Source organism: Phoca vitulina, unplaced genomic scaffold (genome assembly GCF_004348235.1).
Source record: "Phoca vitulina isolate PV1807 unplaced genomic scaffold, GSC_HSeal_1.0 scaffold19, whole genome shotgun sequence".
NCBI classification, from domain to species: Eukaryota; Metazoa; Chordata; class Mammalia; order Carnivora; family Phocidae; genus Phoca; species Phoca vitulina.
This window is the reverse complement of record NW_022589722.1, coordinates 12606451-12631205: the sequence shown is the minus strand read 5'-3', so window position 1 is coordinate 12631205 and position 24755 is coordinate 12606451. Positions and strand designations below refer to the sequence as shown.

Here is a 24755-nt window from a genome sequence, read left to right as displayed (position 1 = left end):
GAAGGAACCAATGTTCTTTGAAAAACTATTGTACAGCTAAAAACAAAGTGCTTTTGTGATAAAATCATTTTTATTATACTTTTTTTGCATTTGTTAACATTTATTTGGTCTTCTTTAATAAGTTAAGGATTTCAAGTGGTAAAAAGGTATACTTCTAATACCAAAAGTAGAACAGAAAGGGTTGGTGAAACAGGTAAGCATAAGGTAATCCTGCACAGACATTCCCAATGAACCTTATCAGTACCAAAATGGAAACTTACACCAAAGGCTAAGGAGAGAAAATAGTGCTCTTTGCACAGATAGCTAAATCTCTGAGAGTGTTTGATACACTTGGAGAACAGCAAAACAACTAGGTAGAGAATAAGAACACAAAAAGACAAAAAGTCTGAGAAACAGTAGTAAAGGCAATTTGAAAAATATACCACCAACAGGATTGTAAGATTAATTTTAGTCTAACAGAAGAATGACTAATATACCACAGAAAGATTTCTTTAGTATAAGCTAAAATACCAGACAACATAATTAATTTTAAATAAATAACTCTTCTGCACAGAAGGACTCTGAAGACTAGAATGGAATACCTCAATGGCTCCATCTTCACCTCCAAATGCAATGTACTGAAAATGTGGACTTAGGCAACAGCAACTAACTTGAGCTTCAGTCAGATAATCAATCTGACCTGTTTTTCCATTAATGAGCTAATGAAAAATAAGGCACAATCAGTTATTAGGCTACAAGAGCAATTTCTGTTCTTTAGACTTCAATTGAAAAAATAAAATGAAACAGAAAATAACCAACAAGAGCTCCCCGGGGAACAACAAAGCCCTATCTTAGTCTCAACAGCTGCATTTAGCACTTCACGCCTTCATTTCATTTCACTTTTGTGGTTCAAATACATTTTCATAAAATAAAATGAGCTTTAAAAGGTTTAAAAAGCAGCTACTGTGCCCACCACCTGAGACACATCTGTCTGATTTATAATCCCACAGCTAGCTCCGCACCCAGTTTTCCATTTCTTCACAAAGCCCATTTTAATAGGGCTATCGTTTGTTAAAGTACACTTTTCGGATATTTTTCAAGCGGGCTAGTGAAACAGGACTGAGGATACATAAAAAGCCATATTCAAATAAAAATGGGTTTTATATCCTCTAAATCGCTCACAAAACAGTATAAATTAAAATTCTTTATCTTTTTGAGTGGGGGAGAAGGGAGCTCTGGAGAAGAACCCATAAGCATAATTTGGGTGACTGGACTTATAATGCTTAAACTAAGATTACTTAATTTCATAATATGTACCAATGCTAATAATTATTTTTTTACGTTTAATTAGTAAAGTTGTCTCATCACTCGATTAAAACATGTGACCCAGGAAACTACATCTCAAGCTTAAATCAATTGTCAGCTACCTCTCTCTGTTACAATCTAAAAGTCTTAAATCATTTTTCAACATGAAATAAGAAGTCATATCTGTTTCAGGTACAAAGACGATAGGGTATCAATCAAGGTACGCTTTATTTTACAATATCTTACCCAGCAGATTCTGATCTATTAGACATTCAAAATGAAGACTGAACTGCTAAAAGCTGAATTTATCTTCTTTCTCTCAAAAATCAATTTCCATATTTTCCTAAGTAGTGACTAAAAAATGTTTTGTTCACTTAAATGGAACTATTGTCAAGTTTATAACTATCCCCTAAACTCTCCCACAATCATTGATATAGAATGACACTTTCATAGTCAGAAGACTTCTTTTTGAAGTCTCACAGTTATGACAACTATTAAAGAAAGGTTGCACAAATTTAATAAAGGTAATACAAGCATGAGGACACTGAACTTGACAAGAAAGCTGCAATGAAAAATATCCCAAGTCTGCTAAAAATCAGTAACAAGGCATTAACATTCAATTCCATATCCCAATTCATCCCAGAAACACAGGGCATTAGGAGCTCGACATCAACATACTAAGGACGATAGTACAACGTGTAAAATACAGAACAAGGGGTGTCTCACACCTTGACTCTGACCCCTGACAGTAGACAAGAAGAAATAACCACACGCCATAGACCGTTTACTTCCACATATCTGTCTCCAGAATTTGGATTCCACCTTCACCCTATAACCAGCTCAGACTTCTGAACATAGAAAGGACCTTACAGGTGAAGAAAGTGAGGCTCAGAGAAGTGTACAATTTACTCAAACATCATATAAAACCAGCTGACAGTAAAGCTTAAGCTGTACCTGTACCTCCTGAGTGAAGAGACACTGTTCTTTCCACCACATCAAGCTGAGCTTTACAGCTTTAGAGCTGTTAAGCTTTGTCCTGCCCTCAGTCTGTCTCAAGTTCTCCTCCTGGACTCCATGCAAATCAAGGAATGTGATCATAGATACCAACAGGAGAAGAATGAAGTGAGACAAGGTATCACTTTTTTTTACTTCTAAATACAAGCATATTTGGACCTCAGCTCAAAACCCACATATTTATTCAACTGATGCCTACTGAGCACCTGTTAGATACTACACAATTATGCCTGATCCCAAGTTCAAAACCAAACAAGAAAAATGTGAATTGTGAGTTCAATCAAAACAATTTTTCCAATTGTTTTCTAAAAAATACTCACCTGCAGACGTTTTATATTGTCAACTGCAAGAACCGTCACTTCATTTTCTTGAAACACAACATCTATTTCTTGCTTTAACACAATAGCAGAATTCTTACATACTTTTTTTGTCTCCCAGAGCTAATTAAGAGATTAAAAAAACTAAAATAAGATAACCATATCCTGAAATATGTAAAGAGAAGGCTTAGAGTCTTAAAGCAAGATACAAAACATGCTTCATACTCAAAATACCTATGATGCTAGAAAATTTTCAATTATTAGATTATAATTCAACAACAAATATTTGTTAATTACATGCTATAATGAGTAGTAGTTAGTATTAAGAGTAATGGGTGCTAGAGCCAAAATGCCCAAGTATGAACTCTAGTTCCACCTAAAGTTGTGACTTTGGGCAGGTTACTTAACCCAGTGTTATTCAAAGTAAGAACTCCTACTAGTTCTCAAACTGTCTGATGCCAAGATAAGGAGTCTGTACCAGAATGTAAATCAACTATATCACTAACAAACTATAAGCCGTATGCTTAGTGATATGATTCATCTTTTTTTTAACAAGACTTTCTTGATGAAGGAAGCAGTGAGATGAATTACATTCTGGTTCATTTATTGAGACTGGCACTTTAAGCAGAAGTGACATAACCTTCCTGTGACTGTTTCCTCAGCTGCAAAAAGGACTGCTGTGAGAATTAGAAAACATAAGTACAGTACTTCGCACAATGTCTAGCATACAGTAAATACTAAAAAAACTGTAGTTACATTGTGTATAAAACACTATATTAGATGCCACAGGGATAAACCCGGGTCCCTGGCCTCACAGACCTTACAATTGAAGACGTGTGAACAAGCTGGAAGAGCAGTGGAGTACTGAAGGTGAGAAGTAAAGCAAATCTGTACTTAAATTCAAAGTAGAATTTGGTAAGTACCATAAGAAAAGGACACAGAGTTATATGACATTAAAGAAGAGAGACATTCCCCCAAATGGAGTACTAGGAAGAGCTTTGCAGAAGACTTGGGGGAACCTGTAGGATTGTTAACATTTCAACAAGAAGAGAGACAGGGAAACAGGGTATTCCAAACATAAGAGACCACATACGCAAAAGAAGCAGGGAACTACAGGGTATTGGGAAAATGTGAGCAGTCCATTGTAGGCTACCTGTAGGAATAAACCAAAAGAAAGACTGAAGCCAGAATGAGGCCATACTGTGGAGAAGTTCAGTGTAAATTTAGGAGTACCTACTTATTTTTAGTAGACAAGGGAACCCTATCTGTTTTTGAGCAAAAATGACATGACTATATTGTACACGAAGACAATATCTTAGAAGCAGCATGTAGAAAACCAAAAAACAAAAGACTGTGGCAAAGACTAATACATTAAGAGAGGGAACATGCTGAGGCATCCGCTGGCTCAGTCAGTACAGTGTGTGGCTCTGGATCTCTGGACTGTGAGTTCGAGCCCCATGTTGGGCGCAGAGATTACTTAAAAATAATAAAATCTTAAAAAAAAAGAGAGAGGCAACATGTAATGAGCACCTAAACTTGAAATGAAAAAGTAGAAATACGGGCACCTGGTGGCTCAGTTGGTTAAGTGTCTGACTCTTGATTTCAGCTCAGGTCATGATCTCAGGGTTGTGAGATGGGCTTGCAATGGACTTGCACTGGGCGTGGAGGCTGCTTAAGAGTCTCTCTCTTCCTCTCCCTCTTTTCTTCCCCACCCCCCACCTCTCTCTCTCTCTCCCCCTCTTAAATAAATAAATAAATAAATAGTAGAAATAAATGACAGAAAATGGAAAGGCAGAATCCATTAGAATTGGCAAGTAATTAGATATGGAAATTTAAAGTGGAGAAAAGAGTCAAAAATTAAGTCAATATATTACCTAGTAAATATTTAAACTAACCAAAATACAGTTTAATCATTGGACTTCTCTAGCACCTGGCTCGTGGTAATACTCAATGAACATGTATGGGATGAATGAGACTGTTATAGTCCATATAACAGCACTTTTCAAGGATAAATATTAATCTAGTAGTTTCTTGTTTTAATTCCCCCAATACTGCTCATCAATTTCTTAGTTTGTTAGACGTAGACATCAACAAATGTCTAAATGAAAATCTTAGTATTTCTCACCCTGATTGTCTGGTCATCAGAAGATGTCAAAAATGATGATCCATCAGGAGAAAACATCACACAATGAACCCAACTTAAATGTCCTCTGCAATCAGCCACTTTTAAATACGAATCCATATTCCACAACTACAGAATAAACATAGCATACAGAAAATCACATTCTTAAGCATTTTGAACATATCAAGAATATTAAAAATAGCAAAAGTAAACCAGTAATTTCACTTCTATGAATATAGGCCAAAAACAAGCTAGCAAAAATACAGAATGACTTGTGCAAAAGATTACTCATTGCATCTTATCTTTAATAACAAAAGAACTAGAAACAACCCAAATGACCATCAACAGGGAACTGACTGAATAAACTACATAATGGAATATTATGTAACTGTAAAAACACCCAGATAATGACTAGTCACTGGGATACATTGTTTATAGAAAATAAGCAAAGAGCATATATATTTCTACAGAAGAGTATATATAAGGGCGCCTGGGTGGCTCAGCCGGTTAAGCATCTACCTTGGCTAAGGTCATGATCCCAGGGTCCTGGGATCGAGTCCCGCATCAGGCTTCCTGCTCAGCAGACAGCCTGCTTCTCCTTCTGCCTACCGCTCCCCCTGCTTGTGCTGTCTCTGTCTCTCTCTCTCTCTGACAAATAAAAAAAAAAATCTTAAAAAAATAAAAATATATTTTTTAAAAAAAGCTTTGATTTAGAATCATGCAAACATTTAACTTTTTTTAAATAAAAAAAATAGACTATTTTCCACTGTCATCTAATCCTTGTTTCAACTAATGGCAAAACCCTACAATAAATGAATATGCTAATTGTACAGGTACACATTTCTGTTATTCATGCTTATTACGAATTGTCAATGTCTGCCACCCTGGCTATATTTTGTCCCTGCTGTAAATTACTCAAATATATTCCAGTCTAATGAAGTACCATATGTGCCTGAGTTCCTCTCATTACACTCTGAATGACAGACCTACTTTATGATTTCAGAACAAGCATGGAGAAAACAAGTACTTCATCACATGCCCAGTGGTTTTCAATCAGTGAGTTCTATGGTTATAAATTAATTGTATGACATTTTCTTTGCCTTATCACTAGAGTCCAAGTTCCTGTGGACATATAAAGCTAAACGCCAGAAATGAAAGTGGTTCCATAACTAAAAAATCTCCCTTGAAAATCCTTCCCTTTTTCCTTCTTGTTCTTCCCCATCATTTCTCAGAGCCCCCAAAACCAGGTCCCTATTTTAAGAAAAAAGACAATGTTTCCTGGAGCTTTCTAATAGCAGAGGGTCGGGATTGTAGAAGTGACAGGAAAGGCTGAAAGAAGAGTTCTTCCTCCACTAGGAGGAGCACTAGTGGAGAAGCAACACTCCTTAAAATCCTGACAAAAACCCAGAAAGAGGAAATTTCCAACCACATCTGCCTTGAGGATCTATAGGTAAGATCTCCTACCACATCTGAAACTTTCAAATCAAGAACTCCCCTGAAGAGAACACTGCCCACAGCACCCTACTTCTTCCCACCATTTCAAACAGGACTGGAGCTTGTTCACACTTAATGCCTATGCTTCCAACGGGTAGATTCTTAGCAGGGAAGTTCTTCAGTGTTAGTTGCACTGTACTTGCTTCTGTACTTGGAATTAAGTAGAGATTACAGAGCACACCCACTCTCATCTTATCTTATCTCCATGCTGACGGACTATAGCTCAGAAACTCTCCCCCAACAGCTCTGCAGTAAGGAACAAGGTTGTCAAACTCGCTAAAAATTGCTGAAATAAGCACGGAACACTAAAGAAGTGCTTGCGGTAGTCAAGCTTCCTTTGAGGAGAGCCTGTGAACCAAGTCGATTTCTCTATTTTCCAGATAAAGGCCCATACCCACCTTCTGGGACTGTCATCACAAGGAACTTCAAATTACCTGATGGTAAGACCCACTCAAGGAATAAGTAGTAATAAAGCTTGGAAAAACTAATCCATCTTTGGAAAAAAAAAAAAACCATCAGTTCACTGCTTTTTGAAAAAACTTAATATAGCCATTCACTGGGTGAAATTCTTCCAGGACCAGTCAGGTATAGATTCTGAATATAAAATCTATCTGGTAAGTACAAAATTATAAATATTAACAGGCAATTTTTAAGAGTCATTTTACTCATTAGTGCTCACCAATGAACATCCTAGGTTAACCAATTCTAAATTAACTTTTGTCTTCTTCTCAGTGATCTAAGAAATCTGAACTGGACTCATCTCTCACCCTTTCTTTTATAGAAGATCCTTTCTTTCATATTGTTTAAGAGATGCCATGTTTCTACCTAGGAAACCAGTGTTCATTCCACTGTTTCCCCAGACCTTGGCACATGCTAGGCATTCAACAAATATGTGCTGAATGATACTGTCATTCCCTCTCATACTATCAAATCAAATCTTCACTGCTAAAGTAATAAGGCTGGCTATATAGTTTAATATCCTAAAGCCATAGGTCATTATGCTGTGAAGAAAATGCTCTATTTCTCAAACATTCTCAGTAGTTAATGGTTTAAGTAGCCCATTCTTGGCAGAGGTACAACCTCACAGAGTAAGTGAACTACTCACCTCCACACAGCACTGGGACAAAGCCACCACTGCCAAATGATTTTGCGGGGAGAAGTCACAATACTGGATGGTGCTGTGATGGCCTGTAGGGATTTCTGCCAATAAGTCACTGGTATGAATGTCAAAAAGCTGTCAACATAAAATAGGTATCTATGAAAGTAAAATACTTTTAAAAATAAGCTATACTCAAAATGAATCTAAATTTTTTAAGTCCTGAAAAAATACAATTACTGATAACTGGCATAACTATTGACAGTCATAAATAAGATATAAATCAATATACACATACTTCTAAAATATTGCTCATCTTGAAACATGTTTCCTATAAAGAAAAATTTATCACAGATGATCTCTCAAGCTGGCCTAGGAAGAAATAAAACCTTTGTGAATAAATGAATGGACTAGCCAAATTAACATACAGAGCAGTTCTCCTGAATGCTTGTTTATTCAAAAGAGGAAAATGGATATTCATAAATGAAGATAATCAAAATAATACAGAGCAGAGGCTTGCTAAAATGAAATTAGCTCAACTATTTCTATTTCTCTTCAGAGCTATCAAATTACTCCATTATGATCATTTTCCCATTTTTGAACCAAAAAAAGCTATTTTTGAATAATGCAAGCTTCATTTCAACTTTTGAAAGATTTTTAAATGTTGAATATATTCTTCTGAAGTTTTTGCCAAATGATAAAAACATATATGTAGCATTGTGATTTAAGACCAAGGCATCATACAAGAAAAAAAAACAAAGCTTCCAGTGGGAGCCATGAACATGTATTGTGAATGCAGAGCCCTTCAAGCACACAGATGGTAAGCAGCACAGCATCAGGGGCCAAGAACAAAAGACAGGAAACCATAGTTACAATGCCTCCCAGGACAGGTCATTCTTAAAAATCAATGGTGGAGAGTGACAGAGGAAACTTAGCCAAGTACGGAATAGGCAGCTGTCTTAATTATTGGGTGGTAAAAAGTAAAGACCTAACAATTAGAGTAGGCTAACAGAAAAGAGTTCAAAAGAAATAAAGAGGAGGAGAATGCAGAGACCAAAGAATAAAAAATTGGGATCTATGTGTAGTGAAGGGTGATTTTAGGGTAGCTTTATTTTAGCAGGTAAAATAAAGACCTAGTCTAGATTTTTCAAACAAAGAGGCATTTCACGTAATATTAAGCTGTCTTCCTCTCTCACTGGAAAAGATCTTTTAAAATGTTCAAATTCAAATGTAAATCAAACCACAATGAGATGCCACTTCACACCTAATCAGATGGTTGTAATTTTTTGAAAAATGGAAAATAACAAGTGTTAGCAAGGAGAAAGTGGAACTCCTGTACACTACTAGTGGGAATATAAAATGGTACAGACAGAAAAGCGACCACTTTCTGGAAGGTAGGACATGCGTGCGGAGAAGTGAATCCGAGGCGATATTCAGGAAGATAGACAGCAGGGAAGGGGGCCTTTGTCCACCGTTTCTGGCAAGTGATAGAGCAACAGAGCACAAAATCAGAACTTTTAGAAGTCTGCTCCGCTGAGGGACATCGCTCCAGTGGCTAAGCTGGGGGGTGAAACCCTCGCTGGGACAGTGTGGTCTCAGGACCCTCGGGGTAACAGGAAGACCTGGGGTGCCTGAGTGCGGCAGAGCTCTCAGGCATCTGAGCGAGAAAGCCGGCTGCAGAGACAGAGCCGAGATGTGGGCTCTCAGCTCGGGGTTGCCATGAACTGTGATCCACAGCACAGTCAGGCCACTGCTCTTCCAGCAGGGACCCAACAAGCGGCAGATCTGGGGAGACTCCCCTTCCTCCCCCCGGGAGGAGCGGTGCAGGAGCTCACCGCAGGAATCGGCTGGGTCTGGAGACTCCACATGGGGTCTGGTGCCAGAGATAGAAACGCTGGGTCACAGGCCGGGTGAGCACAGAGTGCGGCCGGAGACAGGGGAGATGGGAGTGACTGACTGCTTTTCTCTGGAGGCTCACTGAGGAGCGGGACCCCGAGTTCTCAGCTCCTCCAGGACAGAGATTGGGAGGCCGCCATTTTCACTCTAGTCCTCCAAAGCTGTACTGAAAGCTTGCAGGGAACAAAAGCTCCGGAGAGCAAACCAGAGCAGATTACTTAGCCCAGACCGGCAAATGCAGGGCAATTCCGCCTCTGGCAAAGACATTTGGGAACCACAGCAACAGGCCCCTGCCCCAGAAGATCAGCAAGAACAGCCAGCCAAGACCAAGTTTACCGACCAATGAGAACGGCAGAACTCCAGCACTAGGGGAATACTGCACATAGAATTCATGACTTTTTTCCCATGATTCTTTATAGTCTTTGAAAGTTATTTTTTTTTAACTGTCTTTTTCTTTTTTGAATTTTTCTTTTTCCCTTTTTCAACCAACATCTTATCAATCCCTTTTTTAAAAAAATCTTTTTTATTTTTCATTTTTAGAGTCATATTCTACCCCTTCATAGTAGTTACCCTTATTTTTGGTATAAATATATAAGTTGTTATCTCTTTAAAATTTTGGGATACAGTTTCTTCTAACAGATCAAAATATACCCTAAATCTCTAGTGTATGGCTTTGTCGTAATCTCCTGCCTGATCATATTCTCTCCCTTTTTTTTTTTTTTTAAATCCTCTTCTTTCTTTTTTCAACCAACTTTTTTTTTTTCCCTAAGATTTTCTTTATTTATTTGACAATGACACAGTGAGAGAGGGAACACAAGCAGGGGGAATGGGAGAGGGAGAAGCAGGCTTCCCACCGAGCAGGGAGCCTGATGCGGGGCTCGATGCCAGGACCCTGGAACCATGACCTGAGCCGAAGGCAGACACTTAACGACTGAACCACCCAGGCGCCCCAACCAACTTCTTATCAATTCCTTTTATAAAATATTTTATAATTTTCATCCTTACAGTCATATTCCATCCCTTCATCATATTAACCCTTATTTTTGTCTTTTTTTTTTTATATTGGGAGGCACTTTCTTCTAACAGACCAAAATATGCCCAAAATCTAGTGTGTGGCACTGATCTATGCACCAGCTTGATGATATTAGATCATATTCTGTTTTGTTTTGTTTGTTTGTTTGTTTCTACCTTTTCTTTTTCTTTTTTTCTTTTCTTCTTCTTTTTTCTTCCTTACCCTTTCTTTTCCCCAGGTTTCAGGTCTTTTCTGATTTGTTTAGTGTATATTTTCTGGGGCCATTGTTACCCTGTTAGCATTTTGTTCTCTCATTCATCTATTCTCCTCTGGACAAAATGACACGACGGAAAAAATCACCTCAACAAAAAGAACAAGAGGTAGTACCGACAGCCAGGGACCTAATCAATACGGACATTAATAAGATATCGGAACTAGAGTTCAGAATGATGATTTTAAAGATACTAGCGGCTTGAAAAATACATGGAAGTTATCAGAGAAACCCTTTCTGGAGAAATAAAAGAACTAAAATCTAACCAAGTCAAAATCAAAAAGGCTATTAATGAGGTGCAATCAAAAATGGAGGCTCTAACTGCTAGGATAAATGAGGCAGAAGAGAGAATCAGTGATATAGAAGACCAAATGATGGAAAATAAAGAAGCTGAGGAAAAGAGATAAACAACTACTGGATCACGAGGGCAGAATTCAAGAGATAAGCGATACCGTAAGACGAAACAACATTAGAATAATTGGGATCCCAGAAGAAGGAGAGAGAGGGGCAGAAGGTATATTGGAGCAAATTATAGCAGAGAACTTCCTTAATTTGGGGAAGGAAACAGGCATCAAAATCCAGGAGGCACAGAGAACCCCTCTCAAAATCAGTAAAAATAGGTCAACCCCGACATCTAATAGTAAAACTTACGAGTCTCAGAGACAAAGAGAAAATCCTGAAAGCAGCTCGGGACAAGAGATCTGTAAACTACAATGGTAGAAACATTAGATTGGCAACAGACCTATCCACAGAGACCTGGCAGGCCAGAAAGGACTGGCATGATATCTTCAGAGCACTAAACGAGAAAAATATGCAGCCAAGAATACTATATCCAGCTAGGCTGTCACTGAAAATAGGAGAGATAAAAAGCTTCCAGGACAAACAAAAAATAAAGGAATCTGCAAACATGAAAACAGCCCTACAAGAAATATTGAAAGAGGTCCTCTCAGCAAAGAGAGAGCCTAAAAGTAACATAGACCAGAAAGGAACACAGACAAAATTCAGCAACAGTCACCTTACAGGCAATACAATGGCACTAAATTCATATCTTTCAATAGTTACCCTGAATGTAAATGGGCTACATGCCCCAATCAAAAGACACAGGCTATCAGGTTGGATAAAAAAACAAGACCCATCAATATCCTGTCTGCAAGAGACTCATTTTAGACCCAAAGACACCCCCAGATTGAAAGTGAGGGGGTGGAAAACCATTTACCATGCTAATGGACACCAAAAGAAAGCTGGGGTGGCAATCCTTATATCAGACAAATTAGATTTTAAACCAAAGACTGTAATAAGATGATGAGGAAAGACACTATATCCTACTTAAAGGGTCTATCCAACAAGAAGATCTAACAATTGTAAATATCTATGCCCCTAACATGGGAGCAGCCACTTATATAAGCCAGTTAATAACAAAAGCAAAGAAACACATTGACAACAATACAATAATAGTGGGGGGCTTTAACACCCCACTCACTGAAATGGACAGATCGTCTAAGCAAAAGATCAACAAGGAAATAAAGACTTTAAATGACACACTGGACCAAATGGACTTCACAGATATATTCAGAAAATTCCATCCCAAAGCAAGAGAATACACATTCTTCTCTAGTGCCCATGGAACATTCTCCAGAATCGATCACATCCTAGGTCACAAATCAGGTCTCAACCAGTACCAAAAGATTGGGATCATTTCCTGCAAATTTTCAGATCACAATGCTTTGAAACTAGAACTCAATCACAAGAGGGAAGTCGGAAAGAACTCAAGCACACATCCTACTAAAGAATGAATGGGTCAACCAGGAAATTAAAGAAGAATTTAAAAAATTCATGGAAACAAAGGAAAATGAAAATACAACTGTTCAGAATCTTTGGGATGCAGCAAAGGCAGTCCTAAGAGGAAAGTATATAGCAATACAAGCCTTTCTCAAGAAACAAGAGAGGTCTCAAATACACAACATAACCCTACACCTAAAGGAGCAGGAGAAAGAACAGCAAATAAAGCCTAAACCCAGCAGGAGAAGAGAAATAATAAAGATCAGAGCAGAAATCAATGAAATCGAAACCAAAAGAACAGTGGAACAGATCAACAAAACTAGGAGCTGGTTCTTTGAAAGAATTAACAAGATTGATAAACCCCTGGCCAGACTTATCAAAAAGAAAAGAGAAAGGACCCAAATAAATAAAATCATGAATGAAAGAGGAGAGATCGCAAACAACACCAAAGAAATACAAACAATTATAAGAACATATTATGAGCAGCTCTATACCAGCAAATTAGATAATCTGGAAGAAATGGATGCATTCCTAGAGATGTATCAACTACCAAAACTGAACCAGGAAGAAATAGAAAACCTGAACAGACCTATAACCACTAAGGAAATTGAAGCAGTCATCAAAAATCTCCCAAAAAAACAGAAGCCCAGGGCCAGATGGCTTCCCAGGGGAATTCTACTAAACATTTCAAGAAGAATTAATACCTATTCTTCTGAAACTGTTGAAAAAATATAAATGGAAGGAAAACTTCCAAACTCGTTTTATGAGGCCACCATTACCTTGATCCCCAAACCAGACAAAGACCCCATCAAAAAGGGGAATTACAGACCAATATCCCTGATGAACATGGATGCAAAAATTCTCACCAAAATACTAGCCAATAGGATCCAACAGTACATTGAAAGGATTATTCACCACGACCAAGTGGGATTTATCCCTGGGCTGCAAGGTTGGTTCAACATCCACAAATCAATCAATGTGATACAATACATTAATAAAAGAAAGAACAAGAACCATATGATCCTCTCAATAGATGCAGGAAAAGCATTTGACAAAGTACAGTATCCTTTCTTGGTCAAAACTCTTCAGAGTATAGGGATAGAGGGTACATACCTCAATATCATAAAAGCCATCTATGAAAAACCCACAGTGAATATCATTCTCAATGGGGAAAAACTGAGAGCTTTGCCCCTAAGGTCAGGAACACAGCAGGGATGTCCACTATCACCACTGCTATTCAACATAGTACTAGAAGTCCTAGCCACAGCAATCAGAAAACAAAAAGAAATAAAAGGCATCCAAATCAGCAAAGAAGTCAAACTCTCACTCTTTGCAGATGATATGATACTTTATGTGGAAAACCCAAAAGACTCCACCCCAAAACTGCTAGAACTCATACAGGAATTCAGTAAAGTGGCAGGATATAAAATCAATGCACAGAAATCAGCGGCATTTCTATACACCAACAACAAGACAGAAGAAAGAGAAATTAAGGAGTCAATCCCATTTACAATTGCACCCAAAACTATAAGATACCTAGGAATAAATCTAACCAAAGAGGCAAAGGATCTGTACTCAGAAAACTATAAAATACTCATGAAAGAAACTGAGGAAGACACAAAGAAATGGAAAAACATTCCATTCTCATGGATTGGAAGAACAAATATTGTGAAGATGTCAATGCTACCTAGAGCAATCTACACATTCAATGCAATCCCCATCAAAATACCATCCACTTTTTTCAAAGAAATGGAACAAATAATCCTAAAATTTGTATGGAACCAGAAAAGACCCCAAATAGCCAGAGGAATGTTGAAAAAGAAAAGCAAAGCTAGTGGCATCACAATTCCGGACTTCCAGCTCTATTACAAAGCTGTCATCATCAAGACAGTATGGTACTGGCACAAAAACAGACACATAAATCAAGGGAACAGAATAGAGAGCCCAGAAATGCACCCTCAACTCTATGGTCAATTCATCTTCAACAAAGCAGGAAAGATTGTCCAATGGAAAAAAGACAGTCTCTTCAACAAATGGTGTTGGGAAAATTGGACAGCCACATGCAGAAGAATGAAACTGGACCATTTCCTTACACCACACACAAAAATAGACTCCAAATGGTTGAAAGACCTAAATGTGAGACAGGAGTCCATCAAAATCCTAGAGGAGAACACAGGCAGCAACCTCTTCAACCTCAGCCACAGCAACTTCTTCCTAGAAAAGTCGCCAAAGGCAAGGGAAGCAAGGGCAAAAATGAACTCTTGGGACCTTATCAAGATAAAAAGCTTTTGCACAGCAAAAGAAACAGTCAACAAAACCAAAAGACAACCGACAGAATGGGAGAAGATATTTGCAAATGACATCTCAGATAAAGGGCTAGTATCCAAAATCTATAAAGAACTTCTTAAACTCAACACCCAAAGAACAAATGATCCAATCAAGAAATGGGCAGAAGGCATGAACAGACATTTTTCCAAAGAAGACATCCAAATGGCCAACAGACACATGAAAAAGTGCTCAACATCGCTCGGTATCAGGGAAATCCAAATCAAAACCTCAATGAGATATCACCTCACACCAGTCAGAATGGCTAAAATTAACAAGTCAGGAAATGACAGATGTTGGTGGGGATGCGGAGAAAGCGGAACCCTCCTACACTGTTGGTGGGAATGCAAGCTGGTGCAGCCACTCTGGAAAACAGTATGGAGGTTCCTCAAAAAGTTGAAAATAGAGCTACCATACGATCCCACAATTGCACTACTGGGTATTTACCCCAAAGATATAAATGTAGGGATCCGAAGGGGTACGTGCACCCCAATGTTTATAGCAGCAATGTCCACAATAGCCAAACTGTGGAAAGAGCCAAGATGTCCATCGACAGATGAATGGATAAAGAAGAGGTGGTATATATATACAATGGAATATTATGCAGCCATCAAAAGGAATGAGATCTTGCCATTTGCAACAACGTGGACAGAACTGGAAGGTGTTACGCTGAGTGAAATAAGTCAATCAGAGAAAGACATGTATCATATGACCTCACTGATATGAGGACTCTTAATCTCAGGAAACAAACTGAGGGTTGCTGGAGTGGTGGGGGGTGGGAGGGATGAGGTGGCTGGGTGATAGACATTGGGGAGGGTTTGTGCTATGGTGAGCGCTGTGAATTGTGCAAGACTGTTGAATCACAGATCTGTACCTCTGAAACAAATAATACATTACATGTTAAAAAAAAAAAGAAGAAGAAGATAGCAGATGGGGAAGAATGAAGAGGGGGAAATCGGAGGGGGAGATGAACCATGAGAGACGACGGACTCTGAAAAACAAACTGAGGGTTCTGGAGGGGAGGGGGTGGGAGGATGGGTTAGCCTGGTGATGGGTATTAAAGAGGGCACATTCTGCATGGAGCACTGTGTGTTATACACAAACAATGAATCATGGAACACTACATCAAAAACTAATGATGTAATGTATGGTGATTAACATAACATAATTTAAAAAATAAAATAAAATAAAATGGTACAGATGGTCTGGTGGTTCCTCAAAAAAGCTAGATTTAGAACCATACGACCCAACAATTCTACCACTTGGTGTGTACACAGAAGATCTGAAAGCAGGAACTCAAACAGATTCCTATACACCATGATCACTATATCATTATTCACAGCAGCCAAAAGGTGAAAACACCCAAGTGTCCATCAACAGATGAATGCATAAAAAAATGTGGTATATCCATATAATGGAATATTATTCAGCCATAAAAAGGAATGAAGTTTTGTACATGCTACAACATGGATGAACCTTGAAAATATTAGGCTAAATGAAATGAGCCAGATACAAAAGGACCAATATTATATGATTCCACTTATATGAAATAACTAGAATAGACAAATTCATAGATTAAAGGTTATTGGGGGGGAGCAGCGCCTGGTGGCTCAGGTCATGATCTCAGGGTCTTGGGATCGAGTCCCACCTCTGGCTCCCTGCTCAGCAGAGAGTCTGCTTCTCCCTCTCCCTCTGCCCCTTCCCAACCCTGCTCACGCTCTCTCTCTCAAATAATCTTTTTTTGTTTAATAAATAAAGAAATAATTAAAAAATAAAGATTACCAGGGGCTAGAGGCAGAGAGGAATGGGTAGTTATTAGTTTCTGGTTACCGAGTTTCTCTGTGGGGTGATGAAAAGTTTTGGAAATAGTGGTGATAGCTGCACAGCATTACGAATATCATTAATATCACTGAATTATACATTTCAAAACAGTTAAAATGATGGGGACTCCTGGGTGGCTTAGTCAGTTAAGCGTCTGCCTTCGGCTCAGGTCATGATCCCAGGGTCCTGGGATTGAGTCCCATATCGGGCTCCTTGCTCAGCGGGGAGCCTGCTTCTCCCTCTGCCTGCTCTACGTGCTGCTCCCCCTGCTTGAGCTCTCTCTCTGACAAATAAATAAATAATATCTTAAAATAAAAGAGTCCTTATCTTTAAAAAAAATAGTTAAAATGGCAAATTTTACATAGATATATTTTACAACAGAAAAAATTTATTCTTCAAATCTTACAAATTCAATGATTCCTTTTCTGTTCCTACAAATTTTAACAAATTTAAGACAAAAGGAGATATTTTTAATTTCTTGCTAAAGGTATAAACACATGAGCACCCAAGATCGAAGGGTCACAGCAACTAGATCAATAACAATATAAACGGCTCCTCAGTGAGTTTTATATAACTATATGGTGTAATTCAGTCTTTAAAATTGTACTATCGGGTGGCCCAGTCGGTTAAGTGGACAACTTCATCTCAGCTCGAGTCGTAAACTCAGGGTCGTGAGTTCAAGCCGTGCATTGGGCACCATGCTCTATGCTAGGCATGGAACCTACTTTAAAAGAAAAAAAATACACACACACACACACACACACACACACACACACACACACACACACGATCTCAGGGGATTTAAAGAGCTCTCAAGAGACTCAGGCCTCTTCCTAGGCCAGTGCTGTCACCTAGGAGAAGGCCATGTTCAGTTCAAGCACAAAGATAGTGAAGCCCAATGGCAAGAAGCCGGATGAGTTTGAATCTGGCATCTCCCAGGCTCTCCTTGAGCTGGAGATGAACTCAGACCTCAAAGCCCAGCTATGGGTGCTGAATATAACAGCAACCAAGGAAACTGAAGTGGGTGGTGGTCAGAGAGCTATTATCATCTTTGTTCCTATTTCTCATCTGAAATATTTCCAGGAAATCCAAGTCTGGCTAGTCCAAGAATTGGAGAAAAAGTTGAGTGGGAAGCCCATTGCCTTTACAGCTCAGAGGAGAATTCTACCTAAGCCAACTCGAAAAAGCCATACAAAAAATAAGTAAAAGTGCCCCAGGAGCCACACTTTGACAACCCGTTGCATGACGCAATCCTGGAGGACTTGGTTTTCCCAAGCAAAATTGTGGGCAAGAGAATCCATGTGAAACTGGATGGCAGCTGACTCATAAAAGTTCACTTGGGTAAAGCATAGCAGAACAACATGGAGCATAAGGATGAAACTTCTCTGGTGTCCATAAGAAGCTCACGGACAAGGATGCTAACTTTGAGTTCCCAGAGTTTCAGCTGTAAACAAAAATGATTAAATAAAACATTCATGGCGTGCCTGGGTGGCTCAGTCATTAAGCGTCTGCCTTCAGCTCAGGTCATGATCCCAGGATCCCGGGATCGAGCCCCAGGTCAGGCTCCCTGCTCTGGGGGAAGACTGCTTCTCCCTCTCCCACTCCCCCTGCTTGTGTCCCCTCTCTGGCTGTCTCTCTCTCTCTGTCAAATAAATAAAATCTTAAATAAATAAATAAATAAATAAACATTCACAGTAAAAAATAAATAAATAAAATAAATAAAATTGTACTATTTTGGGTGTGGAGAATAGGAAGAGGTTGGTAAAAAGATACGAACTTTCAGTTAGAAGGTGAATGAGGTCTGAGGATCTAACATATAACATGGTGACTATAGTTGATGATACTGTATTGTATAAGTGAAATTAAGAGAGTACAAATTAAATATTCTCACAAAAAAAAAAAGATAAGTACGTGAGGTGACAAATGTGTTATTTAACTCCATATGGGGGGAATGCTTTCACAATGCATACAAATATTAATTCATCACGTTGTATACTTTAAACATCTTAAACAATTTTGTCAACTGTACCTCAATAAAGCTGAAAATAAAATAAAACTGTAATATCTCTTATTCAAGTCTTTTAAAATTACTATTTGAATGGAATGTCACTGAGTCATAGAATACCTACCTTTCCAAATCAATGTTATAATGTGGGACAAATTATTTGGCTGCTCTGAACCTCAGTTGCCTCATTATTAGCAGAGGGCTATTGCAATCTGCTGTGTCCCTTGGATAGTTATATTAGAAGAAATAATATGTGAGAGCACTCTGAATACTACAAATGTAAGCTATTATTAGATTTGAAAAAAAAAGGAAAGCATTTTTTTGTCATTCACTATTTTTACATATTGTTCTCCTTTACATTACAGAATTCTTACAATAGTCTCCAGTTGTTGACAAATATTTCTATCACAGTCACGAAATCCTAATAAATTTCAGGGGTAAGAAAGCACTTTGAAAATCATCTAAACCAATGTATTCAAAATTGTAAAAAAAAAAAAAAAAAAAAAAAAAGTGATGTAGAAAATAGTCCATGTTTTCAATAAATCTGAGAAACACCGGATTAACCAACATAAATTATTTCTGTATTACAGAACTTCTGGAGGCCTTAAGTATTTTAGTATACACTGAGTAACTCTAATGGGGGAAAGCAATACATAACATTTCCCAAACCTGGTGACCACAGAGACTTTTCTTCACAAAGCCTATTGACATCCCTGGAACACAGTTCTGAGAACTATGAAGTTAGGGAGCCTGCCCAAAATCATACAGCTATACCTTCATTATATCAATAAACAGTGTACAATGCAAAAATCAGTTGACATTTTCATTTTCTTTAAATCAGGCTGATTTTGGCTTGTTAAAATACTGATACTTACAAAGATTTTATTTTTTGCTGCCACCATTATCCTAGCACCATCAGCAGACCATGAACAGCATTTCACGATCACTTCCATATCCTCTTGAGGCTCCTCTGAATTTAGGAAGAACTGCTTCACATTAATGCTTTTACTCTCATTTGCTGATTTCACATCCCAAAGCTTCAGATTGAAAAATTAAAAAAATGTTTGTTTTAATCTCAAATCACACCTCTAGAATTCCACCTGGATTAAATGCAAATATTCACTTTTTCTAATGAACTGTTTTCACTTATGCATGACTTTAAAAATTAAGTACTCCAGCTTCATTCAGCACCTTCCTAAAAAGAAAAACAAAAAAACAAAAAAACTAGAAGCACTGCCTGAAATGCAAAATGCAGAATGTGAAACTAAATAAAATGTTAAAAACTCCTTGCATGGTGTGGAGTATGCTAAAGATTAGGTGTTGACAGTAAGATGAGACTAGAAGAAAGGTGAGAAGGCTCACAACTTGCATCTGCTGCCCTCTGCCGTGCCAGGCATGAAGTTCCCATCTACTACACACACAGCCCGGACAACACACAGGGCCCAGGCTAAGCCAAGTTAAACACAGCAGAGCATCCAGGGACATAAGGAAGTCTCTGAAAATAGAAAACAAAGAATATACTGAAAGGAAGCAAGACACCTTGTGTGTTTGGTGGGGCCAGACAGAGCTCTAAAACAACTGGATCCTGAGGAATGGGATACAAAAGACTCTAAACCTCACTTACTAGCAGAGCGACCCGAACAGCACAAAAGAAACAGGCCTTCAAGAAGATCCACCTTCATTCCCCTGGGCCTTGAGCAGCATCCCAGCTTCAAAGAGTGATAATGGCTGCCATGCCCAGACCAAGGGTTGGCCAACGACATGGACAAAAAGAAAAAGAAAAAGAAAGAAAGAAAGAAAAGGAAACGAAAAAAAAAAGCTGCTTCTTAGGTTTTAACTCAGCTTCCAAAGCACAGTTCCAACATAAAACCAGATTTCTGACCAGGCACATTTTTTTTTTTTTTTAAGATTTTATTTATTTATTTGACAGAGAGAGACAGCGAGAGCAGGAACACAAGCAGGGGGAATGGGAGAGGAAGAAGCAGGCTTCCCGCAGAGCAGGAAGCCCGATGTGGGACTCGATCCCAGGATCCTGGGATCATGACCTGAGCCGAAGGCAGACGCTTAACAACTGAGCCACCCAGGCGCCCGACCAGGCACATTTTTAAATCTCTCTCAAGTTTAGAGACATATTATATACACTAAGGAATACAGCCAATACCAAAACCTTTCCCCTTGCAACAAAACTGGATGAAGCAAGAGATATCAGATACTAAAATAGCCTTTCTTGATACTTAAAGAGAGAGGGAAAAAACCCTACATATAAATGCCAGAAGCTTCAGACACATCAACTAAACATGAGAAATCATACTGTTTCTCTCTTAATATAAAAAACAAAGAAACCACTGTCTAGATTTAAGAAAGAAAAAAAAACAAAAAACTAACACAACCCAATTCCATTACATCTGTCTAAACTACATTTCTGCATCTGGACCTGACTTCAGCTCCTATCCAATGAGTGATGAAATTCCATGTATCAAGGGACCAAGTAAACACAGCATTTGATTTTGAGTAAGTCACTACACTGTATCAAGGCCCATGGGCACCCTGGCCCTTGTGTGTTTAAATGGCAATTTTTAAATAAAACTCACATTTTGAAATGGTTTATCAACAGGGCCTGAAAAACATGCTGATCAACATGATACCCTGCAAAATGCTTAGAAGATTACAGAGCCATTTGGGGCAGGAAATAATTTTACAGTTCTTCATCCTCTCAGAAGGCAAAAGCTTTAGAAGACTTTGACCTTGAAATGCTGTTATCCAACCTCATTTTGCAGGACCTCTGCTTACTACCTTTCAGTGTATCAGCACGAACCAACTAATGATACTGGCTTAACAGCACTGTGGGAAAGCCGCCACAAAAATGGCAGTTCTCACCAAGAGTGCACTACTGTCTCCCCCCTGCTGCCAGTGCTCTGTGCTCTACAACCACATTTTGCTACTCACATATGAAGTCAAAATCCTGTCCCTGAAGACTTTTTAACATTTTTTTCTTTTGAGTTTGGAGAAGTCTTAATCTGATTTGAAGGGGCACAGCAAAGGTTTATCATCTTGAACACATTAACAACTATACTAGTCACTTTGAGACTATATAAATAAATCAGGTATAGATAGCTCTCTCAAAGAGTTTACAGGTCAATAAAGGAGATAAGACAAGCCATAAGTGACTCTCAGACAAGGTACATCAGATGTGTCATGAGAGGAAAACATAGAGTACAGTGGGCTGATCTTCATGGTGTCCACCTCTGCAAAAACTGTTCTCTCAAGCCCACAGCAAAATGAGGTTGGATAAGAGCCTACTGTACACCAACTTAGGACGACAGAATTTCAACACTAGAAAGACAAAGGGAACACCCTATGGCCTAGATTCCAGGCTAAAAGGTCGGCATAAGCTAAAGTACAAAAGGGGAAAGCAAAGACAATAAAAAGGGAGAAGAGGCTGCAGTTTGGGTGCAGCATCAGGTGCCTGCCTGAACATATCCTGGACACAGCCCTCACCTGTTCTAAGAGCACCCTTTTACCATGTCCATAGCCTCTCTCTCCAACTGGATTCTGAACAACTTCAGGCCAGGAATTAATTGTTTGGTGTTCTGTTTTGTTTTAGTATTTAAAACCCAAATGCCAGTGTCTGGCACAAAGTAAGTATTTAATAAATAATCAAAAAACACATTTATAATACATTTATTAAATGTATTAAAATTTAAATGTATTAAATTACATTTTAAGTGAAAAGACATTTATGATGGCAAACTCCTAATGTCAGACTCTTCTCATGTTTCAAGCACAGGTGAGTAGAAACAACAGTGTTACTGAAGGAAATAGGGTTCAGGTTCAAGATGCAGATAGAATGCACAAACATTCATCTTCACACCCTCCCAAAATCCATGTAAAAAGCAAGAGTAAAGAGAATTCTCCGTACGCGTAGTTCACAAGGCAAAGGAGAAAGGAGGAAGAGATAACAACAACAAAACTGTAAAGGCTAAAAAAAGCAGAAAGATAAGCAATAAGGAGACTCCTAAAAACTGCATCCTGAGTCCACCAGGGGGAAAGCCAAGAAGCAGCCCAATTCATAATAAAACTCCTAAAAGGCTAAGGAAGTGTTGCACCAGGTACCCTCTGATACGGGTGGGGAAATCCATTGAAATCCCCTTCCCAACTATGTAATCCAGGTTGCTGTATCCCTACTCTAGCTGAAGAGTAGAGGGTTTTTCTACATCTGGCACAGTTGAGAGCAGAGTCACCATTCTGAAAATAGGGAAATTAAGAGAGAGTCTATATCCCAAATGTTGAGATCTCTACCTAAACATCATCTTGCCAACCAGACTTATACCCTACAGGTAGGAAACTGAAGATTTTTCTCTGAATATCCAACAAGATCAAGACAAAAGATCTAAGGAGTCTGGCATTAGGAGTTTACTATCAAAAATGGCAAGCAGATAACCCTACAGAGAAACTCACAATAAGCAAGCTCACAATTCCCTATCAGCTTTTTGGTGCTGCACTCTTAAATATGAGCAGGATATATATCTAATACATATACAGATCTTCCTCAACTTACCATAGGGCCCCAATAACCCCATCATAAGTTGAAAATGTATTTAATAACGTTACCTACAGAACATCATAGCTTAGCCTTAGCTACCTTAAACATGCTCGGAACACTTACATTAGCCTATAGCTGGGCAACATCTAACAAAGCCTATTTTATAATAAAATGTTGAATATCTCATGTAATTTATTAAATACTGTACAAAAAGTGAAAAACAGAATGGTACTATAGATACAAACAGGTTGCAAGTGTATCGGTTGTTCACCCTCCTGACTGCATAGCTGACTGGGGGCTACAGCTCACTGCCACTGCCCAATATCACAAGTGAGGATCATACTATGTATCACTATCCAGGGGAAAGATTAAAATTCAAAATTTGAAGTACAGTTTCTACTGAATGTGTATCACTTTTGCACCATCATAAAGTTGAAAACTCCTAAGTCAAACCATTATAAGTCAGAAACCATCTGTAGATATATCCAAGATCAGATAGCTAAGCTCTATCTTTAAAATGCAGACAGAAACCAAAACCAACAGAGAAAACAGCAATTATACATGAATATGAATTTTTTTAAAAGAAACTATTAACATTCACAAAAAGATAAAAGATATTAAATCCATGAAACAAAAACAGGAAAAAAGAAAAAAGGAAACTGATAAGAATGGGTACTTAAAAACATGAGAACAGAAATTAAAAATCCAACAGAAGGATTAGAAAGTAAAGCTAGAAAATAAAGCTAAAGAAATCTTCCAGAAAAGAGGGCAAATGAACAAAGACAAGGAGGGAAAATAATAACCAAAAAAAGAAACAGAAATTCGAGAAAGAAAAGGTAGAGAAGAATAAATAAAAAAATTAAAGGAAGCCTATAGAACTGAAGTATTTGAATTTCCAAATTGAAAGAAGCCACCGAGGGGCAACTGGGTGGCTCAGTCAGTTGAACGTCCAACTCTTGGTTTTAGCTCAGTTCATGATCTTGCGGTTGTGGGATCGAGCCCCAAGTAGGACTCTGCACTCAGTGCAGAGTCGGCTTCAGATTCTCTCTCCCTCTCACTCACTCTGTCTCAAATAAAGAAAGAAAAGGAAGAAAAGAAAGAAAAGAGAAGAGAAGAGAAAAAGAGAGAGGGAAGGAAGGAAGCAGGAAGGCAAGCAAGCAGGCACCAAGTGCCAAGCACAGTAAATGAAGACAAACCCACACCAAGGCACATTATCATGAAATTTTTAAAAAGAAAAAATACTGGAGATAAAGAGAAGATCTTAACCTGAGCTGCTTTCAGGATTTTCTCTTTGTCTCTGAGACTCGTAAGTTTTACTATTAGATGTCAGGGTGTTGACCTATTTTTATTGATTTTGAGAGGGGTTCTCTGTGCCTCCTGGATTTTGATGCCTGTTTCCTTCCCCAAATTAAGGAAGTTCTCTGCTATAATTTGCTCCAATATACCTTCTGCCCCTCTCTCTCTTTCTTTGTCTTCTGGGATCCCAATTATTCTAATGTTGTTTCGTCTTACAGTATCGCTTATCTCTCGAATTCTGCCCTCGTGATCCAGTAGTTGTTTATCTCTTTTCCTCAGCTTCTTTATATTCCATCATTTGGTCTTCTATATCGCTGATTCTCTCTTCTGCCTCATTCATCCTAGCAGTTAGAGCCTCCATTTTTGATTGCACCTCATTAATAGCCTTTTTGATTTTGACTTGGTTAGATTTTAGTTCTTTTATTTCTCCAGAAAGGCTTTCTCTGATAACTTCCATGTATTTTTCAAGCCCAGCTAGTA

General features: G+C 38.4%; 1 protein-coding gene and 1 pseudogene across 4 annotated transcripts in view; one reads left to right on the top strand and one right to left on the bottom strand.

Annotated features, from left to right (window-relative positions):
• The window catches only part of APAF1 (apoptotic peptidase activating factor 1), a 91821-nt gene that overhangs the window by 21732 nt on the left and 45334 nt on the right, over positions 1–24755 (bottom strand). For 3 of the 4 annotated variants that reach the window (XM_032416326.1, XM_032416325.1, XM_032416324.1), the window contains exons 18-22: positions 19312–19473; positions 7337–7465; positions 4741–4866; positions 2619–2738; positions 582–698 (exon numbers count right to left, since the gene is read on the bottom strand). In XM_032416326.1, the coding sequence (XP_032272217.1) occupies positions 582–698; positions 2619–2738; positions 4741–4866; positions 7337–7465; positions 19312–19473 (654 nt within the window). The remainder of the gene's footprint in view (positions 1–581; positions 699–2618; positions 2739–4740; positions 4867–7336; positions 7466–19311; positions 19474–24755) is intronic. The other variant, XM_032416327.1, reaches the window with a different exon arrangement.
• On the top strand, positions 17201–17932 carry LOC116639753 (annotated as a pseudogene).